At 52.7% G+C, this 16,029-nt stretch overlaps 1 protein-coding gene across 1 annotated transcript in view; it reads right to left on the reverse strand.

Annotated features, from left to right (window-relative positions):
- Window positions 1-3,299: 3,299 nt before the first annotated feature.
- The window catches only part of GAS7 (growth arrest specific 7), a 192,919-nt gene continuing 180,189 nt past the window's right edge, over window positions 3,300-16,029 (reverse strand). The window contains exons 10-14 of the mRNA XM_065897040.1: window positions 10,017-10,145; window positions 9,072-9,195; window positions 5,529-5,608; window positions 4,133-4,231; window positions 3,300-3,495 (exon numbers count right to left, since the gene is read on the reverse strand). Of these exons, the coding sequence (XP_065753112.1) occupies window positions 3,382-3,495; window positions 4,133-4,231; window positions 5,529-5,608; window positions 9,072-9,195; window positions 10,017-10,145 (546 nt within the window). The 3' untranslated portion in view covers window positions 3,300-3,381. The remainder of the gene's footprint in view (window positions 3,496-4,132; window positions 4,232-5,528; window positions 5,609-9,071; window positions 9,196-10,016; window positions 10,146-16,029) is intronic.

Raw genomic sequence — 16,029 nt, forward strand, 5'->3', positions numbered from 1 at the left:
ATCACTTCAACAGGCTGAGGTCTTTGACGTCCTTTGAATTTCATGGCTTGAATTGCCAAGAAGGGACTTTGGCTCCACCAGGATTTCTCTGCACCCATCCCCTAATCTCGTAATGGATTGGTTTTCACGAAGGGAACAGAAACAAACCCCTGGTTCCTGAGTTGTACGGTTTCTATTTGCTTCGATCATTAATCAGCCCCAGTGAAGGGAGAAATGTCTCCTACTGCAGAAACCCAATCCACCCTCCCCAGTGAAAGGAGGCCCAAGGCGGTTCCACGGGCAGAACCTCGGGGCAGCCGTTCCTGTGGCTCAGCTGGCCAGGGCTTTGCAAGACCGATCAAAAGCAAGAGGAAAAAAAAATGGAGAGGAAAAGGTAGCTTTTCCTGGAGGTTTTCGTGGCAACTCACTTTTGTTTTCGAGACTGTTTTGTAAAAAATCAGGCTATCACAGACAAAACGAAGTGCACCCGTGTCTCCCAGGTAGAAGAGGCTCACCTGTCCTCAGAAATGGAACAATGGATGTGCTCAAGGATGGCCTGGGGCCACTCACCCTGAATCAAGCCAGGCAGACCCTCCTATAACCTACGCGCCAAAGCCCAAACCCAAACCACCGCCGGGGCCGAGGGTCCCTCCGAAGTGCGCTTTTAGGTATTCCAGACTCTTCATCCTAACTCTGATTTCACCCACGTGTGGAGCCCTGTTAACATAGGGATTCCAGCCCTGCTTGTAATTCGCTGTTCATTTCACGGCTCTCACTGGCCATCCTCCGGCTTCATTCTCCCTCTTTGTAAAGTGAGAAGAATTATTAAAACAAATCTCTGAACTTTGAGTTGGATATGAGCCGTGGAGGGTCTGGCGGACCAGGTGGTCATACTCTTGTTGCTGCCCGGTTTCTCTGTCCTTGGGTAAATGCCACATGGCAGTAGTCTGTATTACGATTACAGGCTCCCAGTGGGTTAAATGTGGAAGGGGTGCAAGGTTCTCATTCCCCAGAAAGGTCTGAAAACATCCCCCTTCCACATGGAGAATAGAGGGGGGCCGGGGGCGGAGTGCCTGTCTGGTATGCAGCTACATTTCTAGTACCGGCACAGTGCCTGGCCTGCCCCAGGTGTCTGCTGATTAAATGAACGAATGAGTGAACGGCTGAATGAAAGAAGAGCTATTAGCACAACAGACAGTATCTCTGCAAACCTAAATTCTGCAGAGTACCTGTACGTGAATGCCCAAGTTACCCGCAAGACCCCTGGAGAAAAGACAAGTCTACCAAACAGGAGACTGGGGGCTCCCCTGATGACAGGGCCGTACCTTGTCCCTAGATCTTAGCCCAGGCTCAGCTAAATGCCTGGTGAATGATAAAAGGAGGGAAGAAAAAAGAAAAAAGAAAAAAGATGTGGGAGGGCTAACGAAACCGAGGGAAAAGGATGAGGGGCAAAGAATGACTTCAGGAGATAGACTGGCCCGCAAGGGGCCGACGTGGGCTACCCTGAAAGAGGCAAGAGAGCCCCAGGGCAGCACAGAAGACTCCGGAATCCTCAGATGGGGACGAGAAAACAAAATCAACGAGCGATATCACACTCAAAGCATCTGCGTTAGTAACAAGGCTGTTGGCTTTGAATGTCGGAAAATCACCCGCAAATTAGTTGACTAAGCCACAAAGCAATTACTACTAGCACCGATCTTTTACAGAGAAACCAAAGAAATGATATCCCCAAACTGGCAGCTGGTGTCATGGCCCAACTTCAGACCAGGAGTGGTTCTCCATGCCAGACACGCATCCGTCCTGCTGGCCTTCACGTTGGTGAAGGCCTTCCTGTTGACCTTTCTGGTTGGGATGTTTCAGTAAAAAAACTGGCAAAGCTTGCTTTGCTTTAGGCTATTCGGCATCTTTCTACCGTAACTACGAGGGCGCCATACTGACTCAAAAGGCAGAGGTGCCAAAAGATCCAAGAATAACAAGTCATCAGTTACCAGCATGGACGACAGAGAGAAAGACCAGTGAGTTTACCTTAGACGTCTGCCCTTACGAGAAACACGTGAGTCCTGTGAATCCGAAGTAGTCGAGGGAAAGATTAACAGGAAAGATGGGTTCTCAGGGTGCGGGTTCCGGGCCAGAATGTGCCCCTTGCAAGTCGTCTGGCCTCCTCCAGCCCTTTTCTTCCTCCCGTGGCCTCGAGCTGATTCTCAAGATTTAACACGTAAGGGAGAAAGTGATGAGTGAGGACCCGATGGCAGTGCCAAAGCTTCCCAGGTCACACGCAGACCAGGCTCTCCCAGCAGTGGGGAGATGGGCGAAGGGCAAGGGGGTGGCAGCACCTAGCAGGGGCTCCGTGCGGGGATCTGAAACGTGCAGGAGCTGAGAGGCCAAGGTGCCAGACTGCCTGGTGACGCGTACTGTGGCTACAGGCTGCGATGCCTGTACAGTGCCTGCCAGTGAGAGCCATACACGAGACAGTGGTCCCGACCCCGCCGTGCGAAGGCAGGTGGAGCCATCCGGGGGGGTGACAGACACTTGCCCCAACCCATCTCCAACATGGGACTGACCCAGCCCCCCAGGACAAGCGAGGGTGGAGGATGGAGCTCCCCCGAGGAAGCGGCTGTGGGCTGGGTGGACGGGGCTGCCCAGAGACAGCACGTGACACTGACGCCTGATCTAATAGGAAACACGATTCAATGCTCCGACTCGGGGCGAATTTGCTGAACGAGGTAGTTCCATCCTGACCTCTGCAGGCAGGGTCAGTCTGGGAGAACAGGAGCCAGGCATTCTTCCCAAGACTCCCAACGATGAAAAGTAGCAGAGAAGAGCCAGGATGTGGGCTCCCAGAATATGCAACGGGAAAAAACAAAGAGGGAGGGCTGCTGCAAAGGATTCTGGGTGTGGGCTGTTAAGCTGAAAGGTGCCTTCTATCCACGATTCTGATCCTGACACTTGGCTTGGAGACAGAGACCTCTCTCCCCCGCCCCTCCAAAGCCCTGGAGACAAGTGGGCTGGCTGGAGGAAGGGCCTTGGGGCTTCCAGGGGCGTCAGTGTGTGACACAGCTGGCTCTGGGTGGGGAGAGGACCTCTCTGGTGCTCAGCAGGGACCACAACGTTCCAGCCTCGGTTTGTTCTCGGAGTGGCAAGCACGGCATGGGACTTGGGGGGCTTCAGCCTCGGAGACAAGGGCAGGGCTGTGGATCCATCTTCTCGGCCTGGGAACACTGGGGAGCTCCCCATGGGGCCATCCGGGCCGCTCTTCTGGCTTCACTGTCCCCTCTCCTCAGTGGACCAGGAGAGCGGGTGGGAGGGCAGCTCCGCTTGGGAGCAGGTCCCCCCTGGCAGGAGTGCCACCTCCTCTGCGTGGGACCTCAGCCCCTCCTCGGCAGGACCCCCCAGGCCGTGTGTCTAGATCTCCATGTCCACGGGGCGGATGTTGCCCGTCTTGTGCTCCCTGACCCACAGCTCCCTGTCTTTGGCTGGGTCCACTTTTCGAAGCAGTTGGTCCACAGGCTCGACTGTCTGCAAGGGATGGAGAAGAGGGATACCTTCAGAGGCAGCGGCCGGGCCAGGGGCATATCCTCTGAACCACGCTGCTTGCACCCTCGGGCCCGTCAGAGGAGCCTCTCTAGAGGGTTGTGAGGCCCCGGGGAGGCCCGTGCGAGGGACAGACGTGGCAGGGGCTGGAAGACCCGGGGGCCTGAAGCTCTGGCCTCTGCCCTGCTCTCCCTCGTGCATGTGACCCTCCAGACGTCAGAGTGGATGAAAGGGCAGGTGGCCCAAGGGTCTGTGACCTGTTTCTCCTTCCATCAGTCTCCACATTTACCACCTGAGAACAGGTCAAATGGAACGTCGGCTTGAGAAGTTCTGAATAGTTCCCAGCATCGTAAGAAATTCACCAGGGGAGGCCAAGGACGTCTCCAGCTATTTTAACTATCGTGACGCATCTATGTGATGCGCTCGGGATGGATTCACATGGACATCCAGGGTAATTGACATGTCCATCCCAAGAGGTCACCCGCAGGCCCGAGCCCGTGCCCGCCTTCCGGACAGATTCACCTGTAGCAGCTACTTGACCCGCCACCACGGCACAGGGCCACGGCTCTCCCCGGCCCCACGCCGCCCAGGGGCCCCGCTGGCCTCGGCCCGGGGAACTCACGCTTTGGTTGAACATGTCCGTCTCGTGCCGCAGCTGCGTGTACTGGCACAGATGTTGCCGGATCATCTCCACCCTCTCCACCTCCAGCCGTTCCAGCTCCTGCAGAGGAGGAAACCGGCAGAGACCTCTGGGGGTGTCCCTTCCACCTGGGGACCTTCCCCACCGTGCGGGTCCCACACCCCCTATACACAAAACACAGATGCTGCCCGCTGATCTCCCATCCTGCCTGACCCTCTGGGGTCTGACGAGGAACCCACCCCGTATCTGGGAGTGAAGGTGTAGCTGAGGGCACAGCAGTTACTGTCTCCTGACTCTCGTTCTGCCAGGCGTGGTGGGTGCTAAGGGCTTTACGGGCACTGCTTAATTGTCCTCATCATAATTGTAAGAGGTTCTCTTCTTACCCACATTCTCCAAACAAGGGAATGAACACCTACAGAGGTAACATCGCTTGCCCACAGCGACAGGGAATTATGGGAGCAGCGGGATTTGCACCAGGGTCTGTCGTGCCCTTAATCACGCGTCTGCACCGGTGCAGCCCCAGCCCCAGCCCCTGATGGCGTGGAGAGATGGAACACGTGCAGAAGCTTCTGCACCTCCACCTCTTGGGGCTTTGTCCCTGGGCCTCTGCTGAGCGGCCTCGTCTCCTCTGTCCACCCCAAGCGCCGAGGGGCAGGCCAGGGGAGCCAGGAGGGCCGGGAGCAGGGTGGCCACTGTCAAAGGGAAGAGCGGAGTGTTTGCCCTTTGGATCCTAGGTGGCTCTGCATCTTTGCTGCTATTCTGTGCACAACTAGGTCACTGCTCAGGTGATTAACCTGGGCGTAGGAAGTAAAGCAGGGAGTTTAATTAGGAGATTAACCAGGAGGAAAACTAGGTCACTGTGCCCGGGGGAGGCCTCTAATCTGCTCTGGTGGACTGGCACCTGGGGCAGGCAGAGGGTTAGTCTCATGCTGGACAGACAGATGGACGGCGGTGGCTTGGGGGCAGCGGGACGGTGTGATAAGCGCCTGGCATGATGCCTCCTTTCTCATCTGGCCCCATGACCCACGTGCCAACCCCGCTTCACCCCCTTCAGTGGGTGCTGACTCCACAGAAATACTCAGCTTGGCTAGTTTCCCTAAAGGGACCACCGTCTGCTTGGCTGACGCTGACCCCTCAGACGATGCAGCACGAGCGCATCGTCGCCCGTGTTCACACAGCTAGGAAGTGCCGGGGCACAGATCTGAATCCACACAGGCTGGTCCGGAGCTGAGGCCTCAGTCCCCACACTAGAGCAGATCTAATGACCATCTCCACGGTCACCTCCACCCCGTTGCCTGCACATCCGCCACCATCCACCCAGGGATTCCTGAGCGCCCGCCCCTGCACGGACAAGCGTATGGCATCTCTGGTCACTCACCAACGTGGTGGTCACCATCTCTTCAAACCACTTGGACTGGGCCTGGTTGTAGAGGTCCACACAGCGCATGAGGTCATCTCCTGGAAGGGCCAAGGCCACTGTCATACTCTGTCCTGTCCTCACCATGGCCGCCTTCTCCCACCTGCACCCCACAGCCAGGGTGATGGAGGCCACCGGAAAGTTGGGGGGTGGAGAGGATGAACAGAGCAAGAGAAGGGGATAACCCAGCCTTACGAGAGGCCGGCCTCAGAGTGTCCATCTGAACTAGACTCCAGACACCAAAAACTCAGGAAGGGGTTTTCTCAGTAAGAATATATCTATGGTAGGGGTGGGGGGGGTACTCCTAGGACCCCCAACTCTATCATGAGCCCAAGAAATGCTTCCTCTTCTAAAGATGGGAGTTTCATTTCACATTGGAGAGTCCTGCTTGGTTGAAACGTGTCTCAAGTAACTTGCTACCAGTTAGAGTTAAAGAAGGGAAGTTTGCAAATCACGTGTGTGTGTGTGTGTGTGTGTGTGTGTGCGCACGCGTGTGTGTGTACACGCAGCAGCAAAGGGTGGGTGGGAAGGGAATGAGCTCTTTCTATTTTATTTCATAAGAGAGAGATCTGAAACAAACTATTTAACAAACTGCGAGTAATCGCAACATTACTAAGGTCCCAGCGTCCCAGACCCTTGCTACACAGAACACAGTTCCTGGGCCAGCAGCAGCCGTACGCCCTGGGAGTTGGCTCGAAATGCAATCTCAGGATGTTTCCGAGACCTAGTGAATCAGAAACTATTTCCACAAGATCCTCAGGTGGTCCCCGTGCACATCACAGTCGGAGAAGCACAGCCTGGTCTGCATGTAGTTTCCTGATCATCTCAGGGTGCCAGAGAGAGGAAGTCATCATGGTCAAAACTCATGAGTGAAGCCAGAGATAACGATGAACTCTTCAAAGGGATTCCTATAATGGCATCACCTTGCTCACGTGCGTTCAGATATGAAAGTGAAAGAAAGTGGGCAGAGTTATGCCCACATGACCCAGGGCCTGGCTCAGGGCCCCCTCCCCAGTGAACCATACAGCATTAGCTGGGAGCTAAGCCTTGAGTAACCCCAAATCAAGGCTCTGTTCATTTTGCCCTTGGTCCAAGGCTAAGACTGGGCCCTTGATCCCAAGAAAGACTGAACTATAGGGAAGAAAGTGGATATTTCGTTGCAGATGTATTCCCACCAAGAGCTTGTGCCGGACCGTGGGTGGGGGTCACCCTATAAACACCATGTGAAACTCCCAAAGCCCTATTTGTTGATCCTGATTTTGACAACATGCTTCAGGAACTTCTGCAACATCAGGAAATAGTATAGGTGAAGGTAGGTGTGTCTCTTCTCTAGGCATCCCAAGGGTTTGAAATCAGGCTCTCCTGAACAGTACAGGTTAAGGACATGGATTCTGGAACCAGATCTGGGCTGTCACACAGCTCCACTGTTTACTAGCCGTGCAATCTTGGACAAGTTGATTCACCCTGCCTGTGCCTCAGTTTCGTAATCTGTAAAATGGGGATAATAATGGTACCTTCATAGAGCCACAGTGAAGATTAAATAAGCACACACACCCCCCCCAAAAAAGAAAAGAAAACACAAAGAACAAAATAAAAAGATAAACAACTTACGAAAAATATCTGCAATTCAAATAACAAAAAGTCAATTTTCCTTATCAATCAATCAGTAAGAACAAGACCAGCCATTTGTCATGAAAATGGGGAGAGCATATGAGTGAAGCATAAAAAAAAAAAGCCACGATGATTTATAAGTCTAGTTTTAAAACGCTCAACTCCTCTCAAAAAGCGTGTAAATTACATTAGAGACAAAATACTATTTTTCACCAGGTAGTTACGATGTCAAAAGCTGAGGGCAGTCAGTGCTGTCCAAGAGTTTAGGGGACAGGCGTTCACAGAGCTATTGGTGGGCGCCCCTCTCTGGAAAGCAGCTTGGAAACATCTATCAAAATGAATACAAGCCTCTGACCCAGAAACCCCGACCCCATCTCTATACTGTCTATTGCAGGTGCTGTTCCCCCCAACCCCTGAGATGCATTTATAGTAACAGCATCGCTGGCATTGGCAAAAACTCTGAAACAATCTAAAAGTCTTACAAAAATCAGTTAGGGGAATGATGAAACAAAATCTGGGTACGATCATACGCTTGTACCCTATTCAACTATTTAAAAAGTCTGATGTACATGAATGGATGGGGAAATAACTCTATGGGTGATGGAATAGAGCTCTCTCTAAGATACATCAATTAAAATATAAGTTCAGAACACAGTGTAATATGATTTTATGTATATGAATTTTTTTTTTTCATGGCTGCACCATGCAGCATGTGGGATCTTAGTTCCCCGACCAGGGATCGAACCCGGGCCCCCTGCATTGGACGCACAGAGCCTTAATCACTGGACCGCCAGGGAAGTCCCTATAAATATTAAAAAACATTAAAAAAAAATTAAAACACTAGGATGTGTTGATGGTGATTATATCTGGGAAATAAGATTTTATATTCTTACGTGTTGATTAAACTTTTTTGTCAAGCAGCAATATTGTCTTTGTAATATAATGTTATGTTTTAATAGTTTAATAAGTTAAATTTAAATGTGCCTCTCCCATCCTTAGGTTCCCTTTCCTACTCCCAACAAGTATATCGTGCCTTCTGTTTCTGCATCCAGCACTTTACCACTATGCATTAAAGACCTTTATATAAAATACTGTATTTGTATCACACTATTTTGTTATGACATGTTTATACCACCTTATTTCAAAATGTCACGAAGGTGGCTGTTTCAGCCTATAAAGAACTAATTATACCAGGTCCACCAGAAGTTGGGGTGAAAGGGATTTAGAGACCATCTAATCCAAACCCTAGTCCCACAGCACACATTTTAATCCCAGACAGCAAAACGCATTGTCCTTGTACACCATGAAACTGGTTTTTTAGAAATATTTAACAATTTTCTTTTTTAGATTACTGTCTCTCACTGGTTTTTCTCCCCCTTCCTTGTGCATTAGCTAATTTTTACCTCTAGGTGGAAGCAGAAGCCGACTCATTGGGAAATCTTTTGGAGAAAATCTGAAATACGGTTATTTCTTTACACAAAATGCTGACCTCTGTTCTGGGGCAGAAGCCCATCACCAGAGGTGAACCTTTGGAGTATCACTCCCCGGGGAGGTGGGACAGCTTGGGTGGGTGTGGTTTGCACTTCCCCTAGGAGCTCCACGCAGCGACAGGACCCCTGAATTCCGGGTGCCTGGAAGAGTCTGCCCACCTCCTGGCCAGAGATCCAGGCCTTGGACCAGAAGGAGCCCTCTGGCCCAAAGGGAGGGTGTGGGGAGCCCTGTCCCCTGCCACGGCCTGGACACAGCCGGGTCTGCTCCCCGCTCCACAGTCCCCCCACCCCCCACCCAGCCCGTGGGATGCACGTTCACGGGCACGCCATCTCTCAGCCCCTCCTGTGTTTCTGTGACCAGGTGAGGACGGACGGGGGCAGCGGGCAACGGTGCCTCACTCACCCGCCTGTGTGGACTTCCTCCGCGCCTTCTTGATGTCCTCCTCCGTCTTGTTGCTCAGCTTTATCTCCAGCTGCTGGGTCTTCATCTCCAGGTCTCTCTGCCGCTCCGTGAGGGCTTTCCGGGCCTGGGGTCCAAGGACGTGAAGCTGTTCATGGGCTCAGAGCCAGGAAGGGCCTATGGGGCACACGGGGCCTGGCTTCCCCTTTTCTGGGTAAGAGTACTTTCTTTTCCCTGCTTTTGTGGATGAGGCCACAGTGGCTCCGACAGGCTAAGCAGGTAGACCAGCATCACCCAGCCAGTCAGGGACCACGTGGAGGCTGCAAAGCATCCTCTCATCCCCATCTCTTGGCCTAGAGCAAGCCTCTCAGAGCATGTTTTCACTGGAGCATGTACACGTACTGGGGACCCAAGCGGTCCTAAAGTCACAGCTTCTCCGGGGTGGCAGGGACCACAAAGGTCGACATCACTTCCCAGCAGTGCTTAGCAGCCGGTAGCACCAGGCTCCCCATTCTGGGGCAGGATGGGCCCTTTGGTGCTGGGGCAGGATGGGACCTTTGGTGGCAGCTGGTGGCAGGGGTGGGGATTCCGTCAGGAGGGAATCTGCCAGGTGAGACCCAGGCAAAGGGGGGCCCCATGTGGACCGACAGCACATCCAGGCTCCGAGACCCACAAAAGCAGGGTGTACCTTGTCTCATGTGCCGGATGGAGGCCCCCTATGCCCTCCACTGCAGGTGCAGCCACGCCCACTCCCACTCAGAATCTTGAGCACCGGGCAGAAGCGGCCCACCTACCCTTTGGCTGGGGGAGGGGGATTTCATACTCCCCACCCCTCCAGATCCCATCACAGGGGGACAAACGCCTCTGCCTCGGCACACGGAGCCCCTGCTGGTTCCCAGCCCCCTCTCCTCCAGCAGGACCCTCCCACCCTGGCACCCTGGGCCTCACCTTCTCCACCGCGGCATAGCGGCTGGCGAGCTGCTTGCGGAGGTCTGCAATGTGGTGGTCACACTTTTTCATGTCCTTCTTGAAGTTCTCGCGGAAGTTCATGAGGGGCTTCTCCACCTCACTGTGAAGCTGTCGATGGGGGAGACACACTCAGGACCCTGGGGCAGCAGCTGCAAGTGGAGGGAGGGGGCGCTGCCCCCGACCCTGCAGGCGAGGATGGGGGGCCTTCCCACCGGAAGGTCAGAGACAAGTGGCTGCTTATCCGGTAGTGGTCGAGGAAGTCACCTCAGCTGGCCACGTCCCAGCGTCCACACCAATGGACAGGTTAGCACCTGGAGCCTTCGAGTCCCTTGTGGGCACCCCCTTCCTGCGCTAAGTCCCCAGAGCTTCCTCTAGGGCTTTGCTCAGGTGTCCGGCTCCCTTTCTTTCCAACCTGGGAGCTTTCTCGGGGCAGAACCCAAGCCACCATCTCTGTGTCCCCAAGCACTTAACACAGGGACTGCTGGGTGGGTGACATTTAATCAGGTGATCTCGGGGCAGCTCTACTTATTGAACAGCTACTACGTGCCAGGTGCTGAGACCGCAGAGGATCTGCTCACGGTCTGGATGTCGAGGAGGTCTTGTTAGGAGCTCAGGGCCACCCCCCCCCCACCCCGCTTCCTGAACTGTGCCTGCTGGTCTCTGCATGGAGGCTGGCGCAACCCCACCGCACCAGAATGAACTGGGTCCTTTATGCTCTGAGAGGTGCTGGGTGAGGATGGTTTTCAAGCTTTTTCCTTCTCTTTCATTCCTTCCCTCTCTCCCACTCCACTCTCTTTGGAAGGAGAACTTTTACTTAAAACTTTTTTTTGGGGGGGGGGGTTGTGAACATGAGATGTATCTGATGAGAAAACAGATAAATGTGGACCTGCTGTGGTCAAAGTCACAGCCTAGAGCCCCCCAACTCAGCCTCTCAGAGCCCCACCCATTGGCCCCCCTGGGAAGCAGAGCTGAACTTCCCTGGATGGACGACATCCCACCTCGGGGGTTCTGTGATCGCTCTCCTCCTCCCCTTCACCAGGCCCCTTCTTCCTACATTATCTTTTCCCCAGAGACCTCAAGGACAGACGTGTTCCTGGTCCTAAAGCACCGATTACACATCACTGTGAGATCTAGGAGGGCAGGGGCCACGCCGGCTGGGTCACTGCTGTGTCCGCAGCATCCGGCCGGAGCTGGTGCACAGTGGGTGACCCTTCTCTACTTAGATCTTCAGGGCCCAATGCCCCGGGTGACAAGACGATGCTTTGTTGGTGGACAACCTTCAAAGACTAACAGAAAGCGGGCTGTACAAACGCCCTTCTCTTCCTCCTGTTGGTTGTAACGTCCGCTATCATTTTTTTGAGCCCTTGGAAGCTTCCTTGCACAGGAAAACACCCCCATCTGGTGGCAGTTTGTAAGATGCCACAAACTTGAGCGCTGCTGAGAACAAGAAAACACCTTCCCCACACAGATGAGGCTTTGAGGGAGGAGGGGGAGGGGCTGCATCATTGGCTGCCATGGGAACCGGCTCCTGCGGGGGGCTCTACGTGGGTTAACTCAGCCTGTTGACCCAGTAACTCCGCGGTCTCTTTCTGAGGGATTTCCATACTTCATGTACCCAGGAGTGACCTTGCAGAGGCTTATCAATACTCAGGAGTCCTGGGCGCCGGCCCCAGATTCTGTGGTCTGGAGAAGGGCCCAGGATCCTGCCAACACACCCAAAAGCTCTCCCCCGATTCCAAATGACATTCTGGAAATATCGTGCTACTGGCTGTCAGAAGCATTCAACCCCGTGGATTGCAGACCCATGGATTCTCCCTCTGTATCTTAAGTACTTTGAAAATAAGGCTAATTTTTTTCTTTAAGAAAGTTGGCTGGGTGTTTTTTTATACTCATTCTTAACGTTTAAGCATCTCTGGCGAACCAGGAGGCAGAAGCCCTCCCTGGAAGCTTGTCCGCATGAACTTGAGCTGGCCTGGCTTGGATGCCAGAGGCTATTGAAGCCGTTTGGTTTGCCTTTCAGAATTCCTGTCTCCTCCTTTCATGTCACTCATCAGAAGAGAGTAAGAGAAAACTCAAGTTGGCAGGAATTTCAGAGACCACAGGGAGACCTCGGAGACATTGTGGGTTTGGGGCCAGACCACCACAATAAAGTGAAGACTGCAATAAATCGAGTCACATGGATTTTTTTGGTTTCCCAGTGCACATAAAAGTGATGTGTACACTATACTGTAGTCTGCTAAGTGTGTAATAGCTTTATGTCTTAAAAATGCACATACCGGGTCTTCCCTGGTGGCGCAGTGGTTAAGAATTCACCTGCCAATGCAGGGGACACAGGTTCGAGCCCTGGTCTGGGAAGATCCCACATGCCACGGATCAACTAAGCCCGTGTGCTACAACTACTGAGCCTGCACTCTAGAGCCGACGAGCCGCAAGTACTGAGCCCCCGTGCCACAACTACTGAAGCCTGTGTGCCTAGAGCCCATGCTCCGCAACAAGAGAAGCCACCACAATGAGAAGCCCGCACACTGCAACAAAGAGTAGCCCCCCTTCGCTGCAACTAGAGAAAGCCCACACACGGCAACGAAGACCCAACACAGCCATAAATAAATAAATAAATTTGTTTTAAAAAATGCACATACCTTAATTTTTAAAATACTTACTGCTAAAAAAATGCTAACCATCACCTGACAACGCAGGGTCGCCGCACATCTTCAATTTGTTAAAACAAAACAAAACAAACTATACACACACTAAAGCAAAGTGCTGTATTAAACAAGGTATGCCTGTATCTAGTCCAGTGGGTTACTAAGAGTTGTGAAATCATTTTAGTGGTTCAGGACCTGCTTTTAGATGAGCATAGCCCAGACACGAAGAGAAGATATCAGAGTGCATTTTAGGCAGAAGGATAAGTAGTTTCACAAACAGCTGTTTTAGCCACGTACATGTGTATCTGTATGCGGATATCTGGAGGTGGATACCTGTGTGTTCCAGGTGGCCATGGAAAATGTATAACGGTGGGTCACAGTCAAGTAAGGTTCAAGTCACTGATCTGGTCCAATCTCTTCATTTCACACATGAAAAAAATGGAAGCTCAGAGATGCTAAGTGACTTGCCCAAGGTCATAAAGCTTGTTAGTGATGGCACTGACATAAAAGTCGTGTCTCCTGAGGCTCACTGTGTCCCCCAAAATCTTCTGGCTGAATGCATGGCCTCGATTGCAGGATTAGATTTTCTCCCATCAGAAGGAATTTTTCTGTTCTCCCTTCTTCACCCAGAAGCGGGTATAACTTCCTTTATATATAGCAATCTTATTTCTCTAACAGCCTGTTGCTATGAACAATGGCTCGAGCTAGGAGACTAGAAAAGCCTAAACGATTCCTGAAATGAAATTGCGTTTCTTAAAGAGCTCTCGCCCCCGACACAGAACATTCGGGGTGGAATTTTTCAACGAGCCTTTTGGAGCTGATGGTAAAATGGATTTCGCACATATGGAGCCGTATTATCCAGGGCGGACGGATACTCCTTGGAGTCTTTTCTTTTCAAGGAATTGTCATACAACCACTGGGCTGCCACCATGATTGCCTGAGGGCACCGACACCGACCGATGGGCTGGAGGCAGCAGACATTCTTACAGAAAAATCTATGCGTGAATTTTGTGTGAACCTCCTTCAGAAGCCTCCCGTCAGCTACCTGAAGTCAGCCCTGAATTAAAACATCCCGGCATTTGGAGGGCCGGACTGCACTGCCCTGGACAGTCCTTAAGAGAGAGCAAAGTGCTCTTCAGAACAGGGTTCTGTGTTTTAAATGCCACTGGTCTGCCCGGAGAAAAGGTCTGGGGGTCAAAGCTGCAATTCACTCAGTCCTCTCCTCTGCTTCCGCAGCAGCTGAACCCACCTGGCTGTGTGACCACTGGCTGCGATGTAACCCCTCTGTTCCTTCTCGTTTGTGAAACGGAGATGCTGTCTTGAACAGTAGCTGATAAAATTGAGGGAGATGAATTATATCCTACACCTAACACTTCCATCACCGTGGTACTGTGATAGAATAACAAATATATATTTTGCTTTTTGTCCCCAGCTCCTAGAGCCTTTGCAATTTCCTAAACAACAAAGGTCCCAGGAGCATCCTTGGTCTAATATCTGGTCTCTGACCCACTGTTCCTGACACCAAGCTCCTACATCCCTTGGAATTCCCTGGGTGATAGGAGGGTCTTTTGTTCGAATAAGGTGCCTCTGCCTGGGCTCCTGGACGGGGGCTGGTCACCACAAAGACCAAGCCATGATTAGAAGCTTGTAACTTTCAGCCCCCTCCCCATCACTTGGTAAGGGGGAGAGGAGAGGGGCCGGAGATTGAGTTAATAATTGACTCTGCCTATGTGATGAAACCTCTATAACAATCTGTCAATCTCAGGGCCCAGAGAGCTTCTGGACTGGTGAATACTCAGACGTGAACACACATCTCTAGCCTTTATCCTATCCTTTAATATATAATAAACTGGTAAACCTAGTAAGTGTTCCCCTGAGTTTCGTGAGCTGTTCTAGCAAATAATCAAACCTGAGGAGGGGGTCACGGGAACCCCTGATTTGTAGCCAAGTTGGACAGAAGTTGTGGGTAACCTGGGGACCCACTACTTATGATAGCCATCTGAAGTAGGGTTGGTCCTGTAGCACCGAGTCCTTAACCTGCAGGATCCTATGCTGACCCTGGGGGAGTTAGTGTCAGAACTGAATTAAACTGTAGGACCCCCAGCTGGGGTCAGGGAATTGGTTGGCGTGGGGAAAACCCACCCAGTTTGGTGACCAGACGTACTGCTGTGAGCAGCAGTAGTAAAAGGAAAGATTAGAGGAAAACACTGCACGGGGGGAGTGCTCTGTCACCCGCTGGGCACCTTACGAACGATCGAGAATCAGACGGCCTGCTGATGGAAAGTAAATGCCACCAGGATTCCTGCGGCTCCGGCAGGCGACCCTTCAGGAGCTCGCAGGCCCGGCTCCCAGTCCCATCACAATGGCAGCCTCTGCATGCATCTCACAGTCAACGGAAGTTTCCACCACCGCAGAAGCTGGAGCTGCTGGGGGCTAGGAGGGAGAAGGGAGACCTAAAGGGAACACTACCGTGATCTACAGCTTAAAAACAACTCCCTGCTTTGTACGCAAGGCTCAGAAGAGACCCATTCACGGAGCTCCCTTCTCTCCCAGTACTTGAGAGGCAAGTTCCTTGCCAAGTGTTGGTGTCTGAGGTTAGTGTGCCACGGCTGGCCCAGAAATTCTCACTCACATCTGGGTGTCAACTCAGTCTTGGGGCTCCAGCATCCTTCAGGAGCAGGGAGCTGGTAACGCACTGTTTTTCCTCCCAGCCCAGCTCTTTATAAAGCTCCTTCACACGTCTCAGCCGTACGAGTCACTCATCCTGCCCTCGGCGTGCGGAGAACCATCACGGGGTGGGGTGGAGACCTGGATACAAAGTCAGTTTCCTGGCTTCCAATAGCGCACTAAGCCCAGAAATGCAACTGTTGTGGAAGAAGCGCTAGAAAAGACATAGGACCTAGGAGCACTGAGTGCGGGAGTCGCGGGAAGGGGCAGCCAACTTTGTGGGATGCCACGTTCAAGTGGCATCCTCCTCCTTTACACCCTGCTGTTAAAATGTGGGCTCAGGGGCTTCCCTGGTGGCGCAGTGGTTGAGAGTCCACCTGCCGATGCAGGGGACACGGGTTCGTGCCCCGGTCCGGGAAGATCCCACGTGCCGCGGAGCGGCTGGGCCCGTGAGCCATGGCCGCTGAGCCTGCGCGTCCGGAGCCTGTGCTCCGCAGCCCCACAACAGTGAGAGGCCCGCGTACCGCAAAAAAAAAAAAAAAAAAAAAAAAAAAATGTGGGCTCAGAGGGTTTAAGCACTTTGTCCCAGTGTCCTCTTGGGCTGGTGACTGTGGGAGGGCAGAAGAAAGAGCGTAGACCCAGGAGGCAAAGGTCACCGGGAATGATGCCCCTCTCCAGGG

Source organism: Phocoena phocoena, chromosome 19, assembly GCF_963924675.1.
Source record: "Phocoena phocoena chromosome 19, mPhoPho1.1, whole genome shotgun sequence".
NCBI lineage: Eukaryota > Metazoa > Chordata > Mammalia > Artiodactyla > Phocoenidae > Phocoena > Phocoena phocoena.